The following is a 20820-nucleotide window of genomic DNA, read 5'->3' as shown; positions in this document are numbered from 1 at the left end:
TGGGGTTTTTTTGTTTGTTTGGGGTTTTTAAAACAATGGCATACAAGGAGATTTCTGTAGTTTTCATCTGTATTTCCGTTAGCAGCTGCTCAGCTGGAGGGCCCAAGAGAAAGTGGAGGGGATTAGTGAGATAGTTCCTGATATGTCCAGGACCATCTTATACTCGCATTGCACTGTTTCTGTTTGTCTGTCTGCTTGCTTTTAAGATGGCTATGGAATGACATTGATAGGCAGCATAAAGCCATCATCTCTTCTGATGCTGTTTAAGAGTGCTCTGTGCTTTCACATTTTTTCATATTTATGTCCCTGTGTGTTTCTGATTTTGTTTTTTTTTCCCCACCTGCTGCTTGGAATACTCCAATATGCAGAATTGAGTTAGTGTGACCTGCTTTCTTGGTAGGAAACTCATGTTTGAAATGCGTTAGTCCAGGACTTTGTCCTGGCAAGTTGGCCTCTAAGAGCATTTTTGTGTGCCGTGACAGCACGTTGCACAGTCGGCTGCTGAGTGACCAGTCCCAGCTGAAGGAGGACATGGATACCTTGAAGAGGAAAAACACGCAGTTGGTGCGAGAACATAATCATCTCCAGCAGTCGTGCGAGGAAATGAAGAGACTTCACGATGAGGATCAGAAGGAGATAACGGACCTACGCAGCCAGCAGCAGCAGGTGAGCCACAGCTTGTAGCCTAAGCGCTGGGAGAGATGAGGAATTGCTCCTTTGGTAAATTAGTTGGTAAAACTGGATGTGCAGGGTTGCTGCCTTGTATGTTGTACTCCATCTGAAACATCCGCCTGACGTTTTCCAGCACTAGGGGAGAAAATGAGATCTTGGATACGAATTGATTTTCTGTGTTTAGCTGGAAAAAAAAAAACGAGGGATACAGAATATGAGGCTGTATTAAGAAATGTTGATGCAGAGATGAAAAAATGTACGAGGAAGACTGTATATGCATGTTTGGTTTTTTTTTTGAGTGGGTGGAGAGGCGTCAAAATCCTAACTTGAAGTTGGAAAGTGATTAAAAAAATGATTGTTCTCCCAGGGTATTTTATGGGACAGGGCTAGCTTTAAACTTGCATGCTATGTTTGCTTTTCTGGAAAGTATCACAACAACAAAAAAAGCGACACATATGTTTGGGGTTTTTTGTGGGGGTTTTTTGGGGGAGTGGGCAGGGCTGTAATTATTCTAGTGACACCGTAATGGTCTGGGGAACGATTGAGCTAGGTTTGGTTATTTAGGTTTGCAGACGCTTTTCAGTTTGAACAAAGCTACAGGTTGATTAACGTTTTTGAACTTTAAAACAAAAGACGACAAGCTTTTCAGGAAGAGGTGGATGTTTCGGAGCTGTATATAGCAGGCTGTCTCTAGGACAACGTTGTTCACAAGTTGTGAAGACAAAACAAAAGTAAGAGTAATAGCAAGGAGCAACCAGTCATATTGCATCCATGGTTCAGCTATGGAGAAGTCTGATAATTTAGTTAGAATCGTTACAGTAACATGCGGAATGGTTAAACAGAATATCTTGGTTAACTGTGTGTAGGCTGATTCACAGGGCAAACTTGCAAGTCAAACATTAGGCTTGAGAAGCAAAACCTATGCAAACAAAAATAATGATTTGCTAGGGTAGGAGGGGAAAGGTCAAAGGCGGCTGGGTGTGCTGAACGGCGCTTCAGGAGGTGCTGGAGGGCCAGTGCCAGGAGCAGTGAAGACCTGTATTTCCCTTTGATCCTTCCCTCTGACGCTGTCTTGAGAGTTCTGTGGTGAAATGGTTTAGCGGCTCGATTCAGAAGACAGCAGAAGGGGTTTGCTGTGTAAACCTGGGCAAATCGTTTAATTGTTCCGCGCCTCAGTTTCCCAGTCTGCAAAGCAGGGGTGTAAACCCGCCAAGAGACGGCTATTGTGTTTGGAGGTTCTCTCCTGAAGTTTGAAATGATGTGGCAGCCCAGAAGGCGGCTGACGTATCATTGTCAGTAAATACAGAAAGAAGTTGAGTCTCGTGTCAACATGGCGATTAAACCTTTAAAGGAAACTACATACGTGACTCTCGGTGAGAAAGTTGTAGAATTCCATTTCTCAGCATGTCAGAGTGAATCATGGTGTCTTGAAGGGACGCCAAGAGTCTCATCTTGCCTGTGTCATTTCTCATCTGAGTGAGTCGAACTGTGTGTCAATCTCTCTCACGTGTTGCTGCGTTGTCAGGCCGTAGCAAAACACAACGTTGTGGGGGCCTCAGGGAGCCAAACCCTTTGATCGGGTTGCTCTTCGCGTGGGATTGCCGTGGATTTGCTGCGTAGCAGTTGACCAGCTTAAGTTTCTGCTGCTCGCGTAGGAAGTTTCTTGTTGCCATGGCTGTCTTCCTCTGGCCAGCTGGGACCATTTACTTTTCCTCAGACTGGGATTTTGAATGGGAGACCTTTCTTATTGCACTGCTTCCTCTTCATGGCCTTTCTGGCTTCCTCTGGCAACTCTGTTAGCAAGTTTATGCTGAGTTCCCTCCAATTTCTAGTATATTTGTCCTTCTTTAATTTTGTGTGTGTTTCCAGCAAAAAGACATTCCATATATGCTGTAGACGGTGAGAAGTGGTTTGGTTCTGTTTGGATTCTCAAATACTTAGTTCTCAAACCTGTTCTCGGAATGCTTGGGGAAGTAGTCTTCAGGAAAATGGCTCCTTCTGAGCAGGTTTAAATCAACACGTATTTACACTTTACATATGCCTCCAGCTGATCACATGTAGCGTATCTGAAACTGTTCAGTGAAGCATGCTAGCTAAGCGTGGGTCTGCACAGGTTATGCTGCTGAGGGCAGGTTATGCTGCTGGGCAGGTTATGCCCCACTGAGGATGGGGCTTTGCGTGGAAACGGCCGTGCAGTGAGACTCACCAAAGTGCAGCCGGTTCCAGGACTGCTTTAGGAACAGTACCTCACTGCTTTTCTGTGTCTTGGTTGGTTAAAGGAGGTGAGTGTCAGGCTGAAGAACTTTGCCTCTTCTACCTTGGCTGTGTAGAGAAGTGCTTTCCTGACAGCGGTGGTTGTCTGCTGGCCGTGGGGAGCGAGTACCGGGCAAAGAGCGGGCGGTTTCTTCTGGTCTCCTTTCCTTTGGTCTGCAGGCAGCCAGGTTCTCCCATGCTGAGGAACTGGTTCATACTCAGGATACAAGCCGCAAAAGAAGATGGGGAGCCAGTCTGTGCATATAGGGTAGTTGCTGTGTGTTTGGCTTCAACTTTCTATAGAGCTCATGGTTTCTATCTTTTTTTCCTTCTAATTTTTTAGTGCTTTCTATTTTCAGATAGTTAGGAACCTTTGTAGGCTAATGTTAGGGTTGTACAAATTCCTGGCACCGCTCTATATAGAGCATTTCCATTTCTTCCCAACACTCCATCAAGGCCAAATTTCAATTTAAAAGATAAAACCAGAAAAAAAACTATCGTAGCATTAAAAAAAAAAAGGAAAGAAAAAAGATAAAGCCTCATTTCAAGCAGTTTTTTTTACTTTTTGGTAAGGAAGAAGGACTAGCTTTGCTGAAGCTCATTAGAGGATTTCTGTTGTGGCTGGTCATTTGTCATCAGCGTTGCTATTTACAACAAGATTCTTATGTCAATGGAAATTAATTTGAAACTGAGATTCAGGTCAGGCTTTATTCATGTTTAAATGGATTTTTTTTTTCTCTTCCTGTTCATGTTTTATGGATACCTTTTGAAACACAAATCTCTTGGGTAGTTCAGATGAAATATTGTATGAGTATTAAAATATATGCCTATGTGTGTAAAGTATTTGGGATAGATTTTATTCTCTCGAAGTTTTAAAGGATTGAATTTGCTCGTGGAGGATACAGGCAACCTGTCATGAATGCCACCTCGTGGTCATTGCCTAAATTACAGCTATCAGCTTGCTCCTCGTGTAGCGATTACCTTTTTGCTAGAACTACAAAGTGCTTTGAAAACAACGTGAGCTTAACAACTGTTGGTAGCAGTTACCCTCCAAGAGAGCTTTTCGTAAACTTGTGCACTCCAAGTTGTGATAAAGCAGATTTTTTTTTCCAGTCAACATTAAGCAGATACAGATAGTAATGATTAGAGTAACAGCAATGTTTAGAACAGGCTCTGTGTTTCTGTAGTCATTAAAAAGAACGATTATGAAAATTGGTTAATATATTTTTGTTCTAATAATGTTTCTTGTGTATATTTTAAATCATGTTTATTAGACTGATTAAAAACTGAGTTTATTAATACAGTTTCTGGCTTTTTTTTAGGTTATGAAGCAAAATGGTTCATCAGAGATATTAAATAAACTTTATGATACAGCAATGGACAAGCTAGAGGGTGTGAAGAAGGATTATGATGCCCTGAGGAAACGGTACAATGAGAAGATCGCAAGTCACAATACAGACCTGAGCCGCCTGGAACAGGCTGAGGAGGAGAACAGACGGCTGCAGAAACAGATTGACATGTTAATGAAGCAAAGGGACACAGCAATACACTTCCAGCAGCAGTACTCCACCTCTCTTAGAAGGTAGAATCAGGTTTTGATACCTTCAGATACGCTGTGAAAGCAGTAACAATGCTTAATGTAGCATCTTATTTTCTCTGTGGTAGAATCACAAATACTTTTCTAACTTTTTTCTGAAAATTTTTCTCCAGTGTCTATTATCTTATTATAGTTGGCATACATTACTATATAAGATTTTCTGGCACGTCCTAGAAGGTGTGATGGGGATGTTTATTTGGAGAAATGGTGCTTTTTCTTGAGAAATGAATTTCCCAGTTAGGATGTTGGAATTGTATGAGGAATTTTAATCATTGTTTAGCTCATGGGAGAAAGGGATAATCGGCCTTTCAAGCTATGTTTATTCTTAGTTGCGGACACAGGAGTCAATCACAGTTTTGTTAAACCTCAGACTTAGTGTTCCGAGCATACTCCTCAATGGGTGGCAAGTCTGTCAACATATATATCTTCATTTAAATATAAAAAACAAGTCAACAGGAGGATATGATTTCTCAAAGGTGTTCAGCAGATGAATATGTTCTTAAGCATAAGTTAACTTTCAGTGATGTTAGAGCTGCAGACCGTGTGGGACTCGGAGACAGAGCTATCAGGCTGGCAGCAGAGTTCACTGGATGCAGACGTCTGGGAGTCTCGCTTCTCTGGGAAGGGGCTGCTGCGCTGAGCAGTGCAAGTGCCAAAACAGAAGGGCACAAATACTGTGTCGCACCACACTTCACCTCCCTCCCCTTCTCCTCGATACTGAGCCTGCACAGATACCCGTATGGGGTAGGAAGAATGCTAATATACACAAGGACTCCAAAGAGCATCCGTGGGCGTGCTGAGAATGTTTTCACTGACACAAGTTAGGGATAATACACAACTCCCACAAACTAATGCCAAAAAAGATTGTTTTCCAGATTCATAGACTTTTAGTATTTCAGAAAGGTGAGATTGAGCATAGATAATAAAGGTCACCTGAATAGCATGTGCGTAGTTGTGATACATCTAATAAAGTTATAGGAGAATATGAGTAATAAGAGAATAAGTTATGTAACTTAGACTGCCGTGGATTCCTGAAAGAGGGGGAAAGCCTGATACATACTACAAGAAACACTGCAACCGTGCTGATACATGCAGAACCTCAATGTATTTGTATTATGGCCTTGTGATTTAAGTCTCCTCCTTGAGAGGAAGGTGTGCTTTGATACTGAGCAGAGGTTGGTTTTAAGAATTTCATGAAAGATACTCATATTTCTGTGAACCAGTGGTCCAGCTAAATTAACAGATCTGAACTTCAGGACTTTTTACCTTTTATTCTGTTGGGTTTGGGTCTGGAGTTTTTTCAATTGTTTCTATTGATAGAAACGTTTATTTGTCTTATATTTATACCCTTTCTTCGTAACCAAAACCATATTTTTCTGGGTGACTGACCAAAAATTTTTTAAATGCATTTCAGGTGAGTATAGTTTTTAGACTTAACAGACTTGTAGTTTGAGGATGAATGGGCCATAAATTGCGGCACTATTTGTGTTTATTAGCACCATATGTAAACACCATCAAAATCAGTTTTAAGAAACAGGAAGAGTGATGGCCCAGGTCGCATTTTGAATTAATCTTTGGCCTTAAAAACTGGCAGGGAAGTGTTCAACCTTTTTTCTTTTATCTGTAATGTTGTCACAATAATACATAGCATATGAATGCTACCAAGATGGTTTAGTTGGTGACTTGTTTGCAGATTACAAATCAGCTATAATGTCTGTGTAATGCCTGTGTGTTAAACCTTACCCTACGTGTGTATGTCTGCGTTTTGAATGTGGGCTATGGCACTTGGGCAAATCTGCCCGTAGTTTGCAATTGCGTTGAAGACAAAGCAGATAGTCCTGGTGAGGATTCTTTTCAGCCTTATAAACCCATGCTTATTGGTACTGACCCTTCTAACCCTGCTACTTGCAGTCCCTTCACAACAGTTGATGGGCTTTCTCTACAGAAGGCATCTGTGAAAATGTGATCCAGCAGCCTGGATTTCCTCCTTAGGAGGCAATGCAAGGTCCAGCGGGACAACAATCTTTCAGCTGGAGCTTTGCTTTCAGGTTTTTATGCAGGTTTTTAACACTGTTTAATACGAGAGTTGCTCTATGGCAGGGACTTTTCCTTTCTGATCAAATCCCCATGCTAGTACGCTTGTCACGGTTCGGGGTTTTTGGGTCAGTTTTTTCCTTTGTTTTTGGTTTTTTTTTTTTCCTTCCTTACTGATGACAATTTGTTTGTTTGGCAAACATTGCCTGAAATCTTTTCTCCTCCCCTCTCACTTGGATCTTCCCAGTGATGTCCTTGATTTGACCCACACATAGTTTTCAAAGGTACTATGGTTCTCACGTGGCGGTGAGGTGGTTTGGCATAGTCTCTGTCTTAGATTTCTGATACATCCTTGTACTTCTCTAGTATATTCTTCTTACCTTCCTCCTCGTAGTTCTGAAAAGGCAAAAGAAATGCAGATTGTAATATGTTAAGTCTTCCGTACTGCAAGCCCGATGATCTCTTAAACTGAAGAATTTTCCGAAAGGAGCAGGGTGGTGGTTTTGAAATTACTGGCAGATGCCTCAGTAATGCTGTGGCAATGCTTTGAATACACTGAGGCTTTCAAGGAAATATTTGAAATTGGGTTTACAGCTCTCGCTTGGGAAAGGTCAGGCAACATGCTGGGTTGGACAAGAAATTGCACTTTTAAACAGCGTGAGGCGTGTGTGAGAGAGAAAGAGAATAAAGTCTGCCAGAGGTTTGTGGGCACTTGAAATTTGGATAACCCTAGAAGTCCATCAGGTTAGGTACAGTGTTTCCATCAATGGCATTTGCCTAGGAGTTTTGGAAAAAACATGCAAGGAAAGCTTAGTGTCCAGTTGTGGTAAAACACTGCTCTCGGAAGGAGTTCCTTTTCAAACCTAGTTGTGAACTTGTCTGTGGAATTATATTCCCGCTCTTAAGAATGCTTTGCAGTATAAACACAAAAGTCATGACTGAAGTTAAACTTTTTATGTCCTTCAGTAGGTTGTATGATGAAGTGCCTGTGTTTTCATCTGTGTCAAATTTTAAAAAATTACTTTTGACAGTTGAAGGTATTGCATTTCGGTTTTACTGGATGACCTACTGATGAAGACAAACAGTAGTGTGTGACTTACCTGTTTTTAGTTCCATTGTCTGCATTTTTACTCTAAACCCACTTTTTTTCTCCTCTGAATTGTCCCTTACCAACCTTGTGGCATATTTGGGCATGTGGAAGTTGTTCTGTTTTTTCCGGTTTCTGCATTTGTGTCCCTTCCTCCCACATGCCTGGGAGTGTGTGTTGGGAGGAGGAATGAACTTCGAAGATGAGCAGAGCTCAACGCAATAAATAAGGTTAAGCTTGTGCATTCCTTTTAGAGTAAATTGGTAGAAATTTACTTTTAATAATTAAATTCTAAATTACTTCTAATAATTTTTATGTTTGAGTTCCTTAAAGAGGTTCTCCAGTTTTCCTAACGATCCAAAATAATCCTAAAGCAGTAATTAGTCTGACTTTTATTTTACAGCACTGAGAGTGCGTTGTCAAAGATGTCCTCTGCGGGTGTGTTTTACTAATGCATACATTTGGTTATCCAGCCAAGTCCTTAATGTATGAAAAAGGAAAATGAGGAACAGGTATCTTATAGACATTTCTGCTTGGTTTTAGATTTGAATCGGTACAGCAGGAACTGAGCAACACCACAGCACAAAACAAAGAGTTGCAGAGAGAGATGGAGCGGTTACAGTCGGAGGTGACAAGGTTCAAAACAATGCAGCTGAAAGCAGCAAAGGATGCAGAAAAATACAAGGAAGAAAGGGATTCCGTTTTCAATGAATACCGCCTCATAATGAGTGAGAGGGATCAAGTAATTAAAGAGGTTGATAAACTTCAAACAGAGCTGGAGCTTGCGGAGTCCAAACTGAAGAACACCTCTTCTGAGAAGCGAGTGGCTAGTGAGGAGATGGAGGCTCTAAGACAGGTACTAACGGGGAAGGGAAATGAATATACACTGTTGATGCTTAGAATCAGAAATGTGTAACTGACATGGAAAATATGAATGCACTGCAAAAAGGAAATTCCTTGCTAATGTTTTCCTGCAGCGGTCCTTTTTACTATCAATTTATTAAGATTGCATGTTTGAGTAGAGTACCTGTCAGCTGGAATTTGCTATTCACTTGACTTAATTCTGTTCTGTGGATTATAAATCCTTCCTTTACTGAGTTTGTCTTCCATGCCTTTTGAAGTAATGCTGTCTGTAATAGTATAGCTCTAAATATTTATTAACTTCTAACCTCTACAGGAGCTACTGGATACTATCTCCTATTACTTAAGGTGGTACATGATAAAACAGTCTCAAATATTTATGCAAAGCCTATGCTGACATGCATGTTCTTACTCATGTGCCCTCCTTCTGCCTTTTAAGAGGATATTTTTGAAGATGTTTCAGTAGAACTCAGGCATGCCTTAAATTCAGAATTATTCTTCACGCTGTAATGTTTCCAAACAGAAGCTGTTCTAATCAGCGCCAAATGGCACATTGCCCTGTGCTGTCATGTTGTAATCTTCTGGAAATGTCACGGGAAAAAGACAGAGGTGAAATTTTACTGCTGACCACTGGAGGCAATGGCCGCTCTTACTCAGTTTGTATGGAGCATGCTGGAATAAACTGTGGCAATGTGTATTTTTTCCAATCAACTTTAAAGCATTGTAAATTTCTGTTTAATGGAGGGCTTGCTGGCAGCTTTCCCTCTGCCTTGATACTTGATGACTTTCATCCCTGCTGCGTGCTGGAAAAGACTTAATACTTTGGTGTGAGTTTTATACACGCGTTTGAATGCCCATTTTATCCAGGCTACCGTTAAGCTGCGTAAAACGTTGCTTCCAGTACTAAAACTTGTCTGCACCGCCAGCTGGGTCAGGGATTGCTCTCTGCAGAGGTACTGAGCAACGGAAGCTCTCACTGATGTTGAAAAAGCTTGAGTGCTCTGGTAATTGCGATGTTTAAAATTCACAGAGTGAGTCACAAATTCTAGTGCTTGTCTGTTACTCTGCAGCACAAATATCTGTTTTAATACTGTTACAGAACTGTTTTAACAGCCTGACTAGCCTTATATTAGAGGCCGTATCTCAAAAACAATTATGTTACTACCACAAAATAGAGTTGTCATCCATGCTTTAAATACTCAATCTTATTCATTGCAAATTGTAGAGGAAAACAGAATGGAAGTCAGTTTGATGACATGATGTCTTTCTATCCTTAAGTGTTTGGACCATTTTATTTGCTTTTCAGATGTCAGCCATCTCCAGTAATCTTTCTGAGATCAAAACATCAATAGTTTCCAGCTAGGAGTGCCAATATGTAGGAGAACTTCTTTGTAGCCATTGGCTGAATGCTTGTAGAGGACCATGAAATTCAACTGTTTCAATGCTTCATTCTTCCAATAGGAAGTCTAGTTTAAACTATTTTATAAGGACAAGACTGTATTTTAGAGCTACCTTTTGCTCATCTTTTTCACTATGATGTAGTTGAATTCCACATTTATGAGATGTACTGTCATCCTGCTTTTATGACATACTGTGGTTTCATCTTGCACATTCTGTAGTTTACACATTGGTATTTTACTGGCACGTGACATTAATGTCCCTTTAAAACTCACCAGGAAATTATGAGATACTTATATAGCTGGGTTGTCTAAGTTATTTCAGTCCTATAAAATCCAGGCAGTTGCTTAAAAATACTTGCAATATATTACTACCCTTTGCCATATTTAAAGCCTTTTTTAAAACACCAAGTTTGACTGGTTAATAAACTTCCCTCATTTAGGTTCCTCAAATGGTGAGTGCTCCCAGATTCTTGCTTACTTTTGACATAGCACGGTGCTAATGTGATGGTGTGATATCTTTAATACACATTAAACGTTCTTTGTTAGTATTTGTATGTAATGTGAGCACAGTCTGCTTTGCTCCATTTTTCAGATCATTAGTGGTAAACTCTAGGCTTTTAAGGTGTCAGTGTGTATCCAGTTGGAAAGATGAACTATTTCATTCTATACTTAACCTACTGCAAACAACGTATCTTGTTTTAGGAGCTAAACTCAGCTCTAGTGGAAAGAGATCGAGCAATTTGTGAGAGGAATGAATTGCTGGAAAAATACTGTCATGAAGTGAAGGACAAAGCTGAGGCCCAGAAGGAACTTGACCAAGCTTGCAAGGATATAGAGACAGTGAAGGAAGAAAGAGATGTTGCCAGGAAAGAGAGAACGGAAGCGATCATCCAGAGAGACCATCTACTGAGGGAATATTATCAAGCCCGTCAGGTATTGCAAGTCTTCACAGATGGCTTTTTCTTTCTTAGTTTCAAAGAGTCAGTCATTTTCAAGACCTTACTTAAAGGTCTGGGCACATTGGGTGTCTTCCTGCTTTTCCCCGAGTCACTCTAAAATACCTACATATAAATGCACGTATGTTCTTTGAGACATAGTGACAGAACTTGTTGTTTGAAAGAAATAGTCATGCTTCATATTAGATTTCTGTTTGCAAAAATAAATGGCAAATAAAATACTGTGATCCAGCGGGTGACTAGGCAGTTTATTACCTGCGGGTAAGTTTGTTGCAGTCTCTGACATGTGGTGTTGGTGCCTGTGACCTGCTCAGTATGTTAGCTATTTAGTTTATTGTAGTGTGATTGTAAATTTTCTAATCTATACATATTCTTACTATAAACATGCTATTCTGATGGTTGATGTACCTGTGTGGGTAGTAACATTCTTACAGTTCTTCTCGCTTGTGCGTGATACTGGACATCAATCCACGTACAACTGTGAATGCTTACGTGTAATGTAGTATGAAAATGCATAGGATCATAACTTTTATGTTCTTCAAATAACGAAGGAATAGAAAATTATTTAATAATAAACTAGATATTTTAGGTTGTTTTCATTAAACCTCTATTCTCTTTTCAGTGAATACTGACCCTTTTTTTCAGTCTTGCCTGTCACACGGATTTGCCAATCCCGAAGGAGTGTGTGGGGAAGCAATTAAACTATGCTTGCAGTTGTACTGGACATAAGTCTTTCACTGTGTTTGATTTTTCATGGCTAAGCCAGTGGGATTTTGGAAACTTGTGCTTTTCTCAAGGAAGCTGAGTAAGCTTGGGTGAACTTAGCAATGGACCTGCTCAGGTGCTCAGCTTTGGCAGATTCCAGATCAGAATTGATGTTTCAAATATGAACATCTGTTAGTTGATCCTAGTGGGCTTTTTGATTGTCTTTTTCCTGCCAGTGGACTGGAAGAGAAGAAAGTGGTCCTTGGAAATGAAGAAGACAGTTGAAAGTCCCGGTATAACTCTTTATGGCCTCTGTTTGGTCTTATTTGTTGCAGTTTTTGTTTTTTAATGTTGAGATGAGAATCTAAACCTGGGGTTTAAGGTTCAGTGCTCTTATTTTTTGAACATAATTGTAACTCATTTAGAGGAAAAAAAGGGCCTTTAAAAGATACTAATTGTGACTTAGTAGTCTCTTTTTGATGTACGTGCATCTGGGTCATAAAAGCATTCCTCCAAAGTTTAATCTTTAGTCGAATAACAAGTCTAGTAAGACTCATGAGATTTATTTATATTCTTAGTATTAGTCACACACAGTTGTTTGCAAGCCCATGGTGTTCAGTGCTTGCGGTGGGCTATACCATTGTAGCTGGCTTGTGTCTATTGCGCTGCAAGCTTGGAGTATTCCCTGTGTATCTGTCCTACTGTTGTCACCATATCGCATGTTCAAAATAGAGAATGTTGAAGGACCAAGTTAATTTAAGAAGAAAGTAATTCTTGTCCAAAACAAGAAACACTCAAACAAAATTTTTTAATTCCATTGCTCTGCTTTGGAGTTAAGGGACCTGTGTGAATCACACGTTTATGTTGTGACCGTGTACATCTAGTTGTCCCAGGGTAAAGAACAGACATTAAAGCAGCAAATCTGTGTTGTGAATCCTTTTAATAGTGTATCTGATGTCTCAATATCCTGCAAGTTTTTTCCTGTCTGCTAAACAGAACAAGATAGAAACATGGAATGTCATCTCTGAAATACAAAATGTTTACTGATGCTATTTTGAAGTAGGGATTCTTACTCATGTAGATTGTATTTGTACAAGTTTGTGTGCCACTGAATGTAATATATTACTGCAGATTTTATCTCCCCCCCCCCCCCCAAGCCCAAGTAGCCTTTAAGATAAATGAACACTTTCATTAAAACGTGAGAATTGAACACATGAGGTAACACATATAATACAAGCTGTTTGTGCATACTAACCTAGAAACTATGCCTAAAATACTTGTTTATGTTTCTGAATTCCTAGATACAAGATTCTGCTACCCTAGACATAGAAAGAGCAAACAAAGAAATTGAAATGCTTCGGAAACAGTATGAGGCAATGTCCCAAGAACTCAAGGAAGCTGTCCAGGAAGCAGAAGTAGCCAAGTGCAGGAGAGACTGGGCCTTTCAAGAGCGGGATAAGATTGTTGCAGAGAGGGAAAGTATACGGTAAACAAATGCTAGATAGTACACGAGTGAGTTTTGTAACACCTTGTGTGCAATTGATGCAATTCTAGGACTTGCTGGGTTTTGCTAGCACTTTCTTCAGCTTGTTGGAACTTCTGCATTAGCTGTCACAGGGTGATTTTTTTTTTTTTTTTTTTTTTTCCCCTCTAAGTTGAGGGCACCTTATAAGATCATAGAATCAGAGAATGGTAAGGGTTGGACGGGACCTTAAAGATCATCTGGTTCCAAGCCCCCTGCCATGAGCAGGGACATCTTCCACCAGACCAGGTTGCTCAGAGCTCCATCCAGCCTGACCTTGAACACTGCCAGGGAGGGGGCAGCCACAGCTTCTCTGGGCAACCTGGGCCACTGTTTCACCACCCTCATGGTGAAGAATTTCTTCCTAATATCTAATCTAAATCTGCCCTCTTTTAGTTTATAGCCATTCCCCCTTGTCCTATCACTATACACCCTTGAAAAATAGAACAAATCACTGTCGTGACAGGGTGGAGGCACCGCTTTGCTTTGTCTGTGCTTTCACACCTATGATAGTCTCTAGTAAATATCACAGAGCCTAACAGCACTGCTACGTAAGAACAGAAATTATGCGTTCTTTTAGGCGTGATATACCTAGCCCTTCTATAGCTATAGTCCTGCAAGTAATTCCTTACCTGTGGGGACATTTCACAAAAAGTACCCAACATATTTGCTACTAAACGTATGTAAGGAAGTAAGGGAAAATACTTTAATCAGAATTTTTTTCTGCTGGTTTAGAGAAGATAAGTAGAAATAAAGTTTTGAAGGGGATGAAGAAAGTTTCTGTTACCTTGACAAGCTTTTCCTTAAGACCTAGCATATGTCATTTTTTTCTTCCTTATACTTTTTTTTTTTTGAGAGCACTCTTTTGAAACTGCTTTTTAAAATTTTGCGTTAACTATACAGTGTGGTAAAATTAGTTTGTTACTTAGATAGGGTTTTAAGTAACTAAATTGAAACTTCTTTCCTTTCGAAGGACTTTGTGTGACAACTTAAGGAGGGAGAGAGACCGGGCTGTGAGTGACTTGGCTGAAGCCCTTCGCAATCTGGATGACATGAGAAAGCAGAAAAATGATGCTGTGCGTGAACTGAAGGAACTGAAGTATGTTAGAGAAATGCTCAAACTGCATGGGAGTTTGTGATAGAAACTTTGGTCTGTTAGCTGTGTTTGTGAGTGAACGGTTACAGCTGTGGGCAGCAGCTAGTCGTGATATTGTACGTGAAAATGCTGCCTGTGTTTTTAGTTATCATGGAAATGATCGTGATGGGCAGGATCCTAAGTCTTACTATCTTAACCTTTTTATTTTATTAATGCTACTCATATTCTAAGCTTTGTGCTGTGGAGATACACCTAAGCAATATGGGATTCTTTCACTGAAGTCAGTTTAACAGCAATTTAGTTCCTCCTAGCTGTATTCTCACTGGCTTATGAATGCAAGGAAGATGTGCGTCATGTGTCATCTCAATGCGTTGTGGAAGAGGTTTTGCTGTCGGTATTTATCAAGCCTCACTTGTCCTGGGCTTACTGATGCAGCTCGTCGGAGGGTAAATTAAATGCATTTTGGAAGATATTAGAAACCTAGCTGTGCACTTGGATCATGTAAAAATAATGCAAAAAATGTAAGTCTATGTTAGGATAACACATAGAAAAGGAAAGTCAATTCAATAGCAGCCCAAGAATATTGGAAAAATGGAAGCATGGGGCAAATTTTTAGCACAGCTTGGATTTTTGATTTAGGAAGCAGTGTAGCATGTCTCACAATGATAATGTTATGTATCAGTTTCTTTAAAAGGGTTGTCTGTGCTGTAAACAGTCATTTTCTTTGGTTAGGGAGAAGATGGAGAATCAGTTGGAAAAGGAGGCCAGATTCCGTCAATTGATGGCCCATAGTTCCCACGACTCAGCCATAGACACAGACTCTCTGGAGTGGGAAACAGAAGTTGTAGAATTTGAAAAAGACAGAGTAAGTAAAAAGTTATATATTGAATATAATATATTGGCTTAGATATTGGATAGCCTAGAAATCGATTATAACATTTTGATACTAGGTATGATTAAAAATAACTCTGATCTGTGTTTTTTTTAGTTCGTTATTGTTGTTGTGCTAGGAATCACACACAAATGTATGAGCAGCAAGTGCGGTAACAACTAGGTGAAAGTAGTTGACAAAGCAAACCTGTTATACACAAGCTTGGTATTTTTCTTCATATGAATTATAACTAAAAATAGTTCCTCCGTCTGATCTTGCAGGGTACCCAGGTCAATGTACTATAAAGCATATCTGAAGTTAAACCTTTAGTGTTCTTAAAGTTAGGGATTCATTGTAGAAATGGCAGTGCTAAGGCAGCCGAAACTTAAGATGTGGTGGAAACACTGATGTCAGAGCACCCAGTCCTCTGCTTTTACAGGCAGCAGCACTTATAATCTATCCATAATATAAAATACTTAAGCTTTTACATTAAGTTACTTCTACTTTTGCTCAGATTCGATGGTTAGAAATTTCAAAGTATTAGAAGAATTTATTCATGATGAACATATATTTTAGGGCCTCCATCTTAAAAATTTGGGATGAAAGGAGATGCTAATCTCTCTTGCTTGTCTGTAGAGGGAGTTAAATCCCTTTTCTATTTTGGCATATTAAAGAAAGTTCTTAGGTTTAGCTTTTTAGATAATCTCTACATCTTTTAATTATCCTAGTAGTACTTCATTTTATTTTTCTTCATTGTAATCTAAAAGTTTTATTTCACTGCTTTTTATGCAAGTCTTGTATACTGTTCTATTTGAAATTTTTTGGCTGGCACATCACATAGTTTGCTAATAGTGTTTTTTTCCACCACATAGAACACACAGGTGGTCTTCCAGATTGTGTTTCATTTATAACAGTTTCTGCATATATCAGAATTTGTTTCTTGTTCCTGAATAACAAAGTTTGTGATTTAATGCTGTCAAATTAAATCTCTTTTATTTTACCGCAATATTCGGGGTCATCTTTTTTCTTTGCACTTGCAATCTGTCTGTGTTCTGACAGTGCATACCAACAATCACTAAGACATTCCTTTTTTGATACTAAAAATATTATAGAATATTATTATATGTTGAAATATATAAATCAAAAAGACCGAGTACCAATGCTGATCCATCAGGACCACCGTCTGTAAATTCTTTCTGGGATAAGGATTCCACTTTCACCATGTATTTTCATCTCTTTTAACCAGCTCCTTCATCACTGGATTTTGTGCATTGCCATCTTCTCAATTTTAACTGATAGCTAATAATTTTGCTTTTCCATTGTCTGGAAAATTAGTTAGCGTGTCTAGCACATGCTGTACCTGTGGTAAACAACATGGCAGCCTGATGTATTCTCCATTCATGTGCAGTTATTTAGTTATTCTTTACTTCAAAGATGTTCTAAATGTTTGCATTACTGAGATCAAATGTGTACATTTTGTTGTCTGAATATATGTTTTTCTTTCCTAAACATAAAGATTACACTTGCTGCTATCAAATTATAGTAACCTTGATTAGGTATATGGGATAATTCTTGTTTGAATTCCAGGGTGGAGATTATAGAATTGAATAAATTTAAATCCTTTTATTTTTGCTTCAGCTTCACCTGTCTGCTTAAGCTTGTGTTCCACATAATCACTCAGCTCAGAACTGAGAGAAATATTACTCACTTTTCAGCTCTGAGGCTGTGCAATGACACTGTGATCTCTACTCAGTCTTTATTTATGGCAGTCCCATGCTCTTCCCTGTGAACTTTTCTCTTATGTGGAACATTTGGAAGAATCATAAGGATTTTAGTATTTTTTTGGCAGGATTAGCTCAATTTAGTTTCTGGTAAACATTCATATTTTTGCATGTTTTGTCTTCAGCTTTTGTCAGGCGTCTTTTGCCCTCCCTGAAGACTTTATGCTCTTCGGCTAGATGACCTCTAAAGGTCCTTCCAACCCAAAGCATTCTATGATTATGATTTTGAAGGGGATTAGTCATCCAGCCATGTCTAGAACCATGCCTTACATGTCTGATTTAAGTTCTATTTAATTTTTGCATGTCAGATTTTGAATTTCGAGTATCATCTCCCTTCAGTATGCTGAGATGGCTGGTCCAGTTGATTTCAAGTAGAGTTCTCTAATTTTTATAACTCTTCACATTGAGAATGATCTGTTTTGGGCCTGGGTTGCTAGAATATCACCTCTAATCTGTATTTAGACAGGGTGCCCCATAGTGTTAAATCTTTCTTTCATGTTTACTTCTGGTCTCTAGCCAGACCAAAGCGGACGTCTTGCTGAGTTCATCACTAAGGCACAAGGCTGTTTCCTTACCTTTACAGTTGTTTTTTTCCTCAAGTAGTGCCCATTTATGAGGAATATGTCCTTGTTCTCTCATTACACGTCCAGCATCGTACCTTAAAACAGGTTATACATGTCTGAATGTGCTTTCTCGAATGCTCTTCTGTTTTCTTATTTCTCTTTGGGGAATCTTCCCTCCCACGTTATTTTAGCCTTAATGTCAGAGAGAAGGATTGTTCTAATGCCAGAGGATGCCTAGTAACTAATGGAATTGGGAGCTTATACGTTGCAGTACAAAATATAAAAAGTTGTCTGGAACAGGTGCCCTGTAGATGGAAGTGCACGGCACAAACATGTGCCTCTTGCTAGCAGACAGTGGCACAATGGCTGCCAGTGCAGATAAGTCACTTGTGAATAATATTTATTAGGATGATATGGACTTGAAAGCACTTGGTTTTGATGTGGCAGAAGGCGTGAATGAACCATACCTCCCTGGAGACTGTGGCATCTTCGTTACCAAAGTAGACAAAGGAAGTATTGCTGATGGTCGATTAAGGTAGGGTTTGACTTTGGGAGATACTTGTCTTTTGTTGATCATAATAAACAAAATAGGAGTGCATTATAAATTGTCTTCAGTTTTTCCCGTTTTTTAAAGTTCTTTTGTCATTGGTCATGTGTGTATTATTAACGTTGGTTGGGAAATCATGCTGAGACCACTAATGCCTAAAAAGCATTACAGAAATTAACCACTGTTTGACCCATTCCTTAAAACTCACCAGGATTTGAAATGTTCTCTTGTTTCCCTGTGTCTTACCTAATCCGTTTATTATCTCCTCAACCTTTGCTCTATTAATTTAAATTTTAGGAAAGACATGAGGGTGAGCTACTGGGGAAGGGTGGGGGAAAGGAGAATAGAACAAGAGATAGTTTGAAACCTGCTCCTGTTCGTAGTGTTGACAGGAGGCTTTTAATAACTCTCCTTTGTCCAAAGAGCTGCTTTTAAAGTAAAGGAGTAGTTATTAGTGATTAGAGGATATACTTTTGCTAGTGAAGTGTAGACTGGAAGTCCTGGTTTTCATTTAGCTGCTATTTAATGCCTTTTCAGGAATGGAGAACTCCAGATAATTAAGGATTAGCATATTGAGATAAGGATTAGCATATTGAGATCAGGTCTGTTGCATCCCTTTTCATGGATGTTATTCATGTGTTACGTCTAGCAAAGCATGCTTGTGACTCTGACCTGCTTATTTCTGTTCATCTGCCAGAGTGAATGATTGGTTGCTAAAGATAAATGATGTGGATCTTACTAATAAGGATAAAAAGCAAGTTATAAAAGCTGTTCTAAATGGAGGAGGTGTTATTAACATGGTGGTTCGAAGAAGGAAGTCCTTAGGTGGGCGAGTGATAACTCCTCTTCACATCAATGTTTCCGGACATAAAGGTAATGGCTATAAAGGCTGTGTGTAAATGGTGCGTGTTTGGTCAGCCAAAAATGGCTTGATGTGAAGGTACATCTTCTGAGCCTCTGCTTAAATCCCGCTTAAACTGTTGCTACCTCCTAGATAGGGATTTTAATGAATTGCTTTAGCTCATATTGATGATAGCTTTATTCTGCAAGTACAGGCTTTCTTTTTTGTTCTTGGGTGGGTTTTGGTTTGGATTTTTTTTTTTTTTTTTTTTAACACTTAGTTCTAATTAGCTGCCTGTCTGGACTGTTACTGGGAGTCTAAACAAGACTCCTAAACCCATCAGTCACTCAACCTTTGTATGATTATGTTTAAATTGTGGGATATCCAAAATCCCTCTTTTCCCTCATTGCATTCTTATTTCTTTATCGGGGTTTTCAGAAATTGAAATTAAATTGGCTTGGTAGTTACATTTCTTTCTTGTGCAGGCAGGTCAGACATGCTGTTTGAGCAAGGTATTTGAATTGCAGGAGTAAATTCTTTTTTGGTGTGTGTGTTTCAGATAGTGGGGTCAGCCTAGAAAATGGAATATTTGTTGCTGCTGTTGTGCCCGGAAGCCCAGCTGCCAAAGAGGGTTCCCTTACTGTGGGAGATAGAATAATTGCTGTAAGTCTTAAGAATGCATTCTCCTTTTTTTAATTTTTAATTTTTTTTAGAGTCTTATCATTGATACTACTCTTTAAGATCCCAAATTTTCCAATTAATTTTTTACTTACGTTCTGTTACACCATTTTTGTATATTCAGAAAATATGTATTGTAAATTAATGTGTTTGTAGGCTGAGTGATTAATATAATGTGCAGGTTATTTGCTATGATTAGTTCATATGGGAATTTTTGATAGAGTCACAGACTTACTCTTCACACTTGGCTTGTATGTAATGATACTTGTGGATTTTATACTGGATAGGAAAGGTCAGTTCCAAAAAGACATCCCTTGGCTGGATGCAACATTTCTTATCATTTAAATTATGGTGTCACAGCTGTCATCCTTCTGGGGAGGTAAAATTTTTCCCTGTGTGCATTTGCAGCCTTGAACGACCTGCCTGATGTATTAATTACTGTGGAGCTGAAAGGGGTTGGTGTCGATGTACGAATAGGTAGAGGCTAATGTGGTGAAACCAGTGTAGTTATGCTGTATCTCTAGGAGGAGGAGGAGGAAAATTGTAGTTAGGAGGGTTGGTTGTTTTAGCAGAGAATGGGGAAAGGCAGGACAAGGTCAACCAGAATTCAGTCGTGTATACTTATAAAACTAGTGTTTTCCTTGCCTCAGAGGTGGTACCTTAAGATGCTCCCCACCCCCTTGATTTACGGATGTCTGTTGTGGTTTTTTCGGGTGTAGATCAATGGCATTGCACTAGATAACAAGTCGCTTACTGAGTGTGAAGCTTTGCTACGGAACTGCAGGGATTCCCTCACCCTGTCACTGATGAAGGTGAGTAGAAGCAGCTAAATTTGCAAAATTTTCTTGGACTTAATGCAGAATTGTTTTAGTTCGTTGGGGAAGAGTATATGAAAAAATGAATATATCATCATGGGAAAGTCTCTGCTAAAATAAAGCCATCTGGATGCATGTCACTGGTCGTACACTCACTCCACAGTTATTTCCAAAGTAAGGCTATTGTGGCATCTGGTAGGAAATGAAACTTATTCATTGCTCCTACTACTTTCCCATTTGTTTGCTGGTCACGTGAAATGACTCCTAGCACAATTGCTTCTTTCTTCTTGGTTTCTGCTTCAGAGCTGCAGCAATTTGGTACATGAAAGATAAACTGCCTCCTGACTACAGAAGGGTTTGCTTTTAGTCAGGAGGGAGTTGTGCAGAAAACTGAGCTCTGGCTATCGTGAGGATTAAGTACAAGGCTTTCTTTTTCAGGCTCATTGATATAAAAATATTACTCTGTTTTGCTTATTGAGTTTAGAATCCCATTATACTGAGCCTGTCACACAGACTTTGGGAGTGATAATTCCAGCTCCAA

General features: G+C 39.4%; 1 protein-coding gene across 4 annotated transcripts in view; it reads left to right on the top strand.

Annotated features, from left to right (window-relative positions):
• The window catches only part of DLG5 (discs large MAGUK scaffold protein 5), a 117275-nt gene that overhangs the window by 68200 nt on the left and 28255 nt on the right, over positions 1-20820 (top strand). For all 4 annotated transcript variants that reach the window (XM_075422945.1, XM_075422943.1, XM_075422942.1 and 1 more), the window contains 11 exons: positions 483-666; positions 4248-4507; positions 8187-8499; positions 10607-10837; positions 12867-13051; positions 14061-14186; positions 14916-15048; positions 17806-17933; positions 18643-18818; positions 19346-19449; positions 20184-20276. In XM_075422945.1, coding sequence (XP_075279060.1) covers positions 483-666; positions 4248-4507; positions 8187-8499; positions 10607-10837; positions 12867-13051; positions 14061-14186; positions 14916-15048; positions 17806-17933; positions 18643-18818; positions 19346-19449; positions 20184-20276 — 1933 coding nt within the window. The remainder of the gene's footprint in view (positions 1-482; positions 667-4247; positions 4508-8186; positions 8500-10606; positions 10838-12866; positions 13052-14060; positions 14187-14915; positions 15049-17805; positions 17934-18642; positions 18819-19345; positions 19450-20183; positions 20277-20820) is intronic.

This window comes from Opisthocomus hoazin, chromosome 6 (genome assembly GCF_030867145.1).
Source record: "Opisthocomus hoazin isolate bOpiHoa1 chromosome 6, bOpiHoa1.hap1, whole genome shotgun sequence".
Taxonomy (NCBI): domain Eukaryota; kingdom Metazoa; phylum Chordata; class Aves; order Opisthocomiformes; family Opisthocomidae; genus Opisthocomus; species Opisthocomus hoazin.
This window is presented reverse-complemented; position numbering and strand designations above follow the sequence as displayed.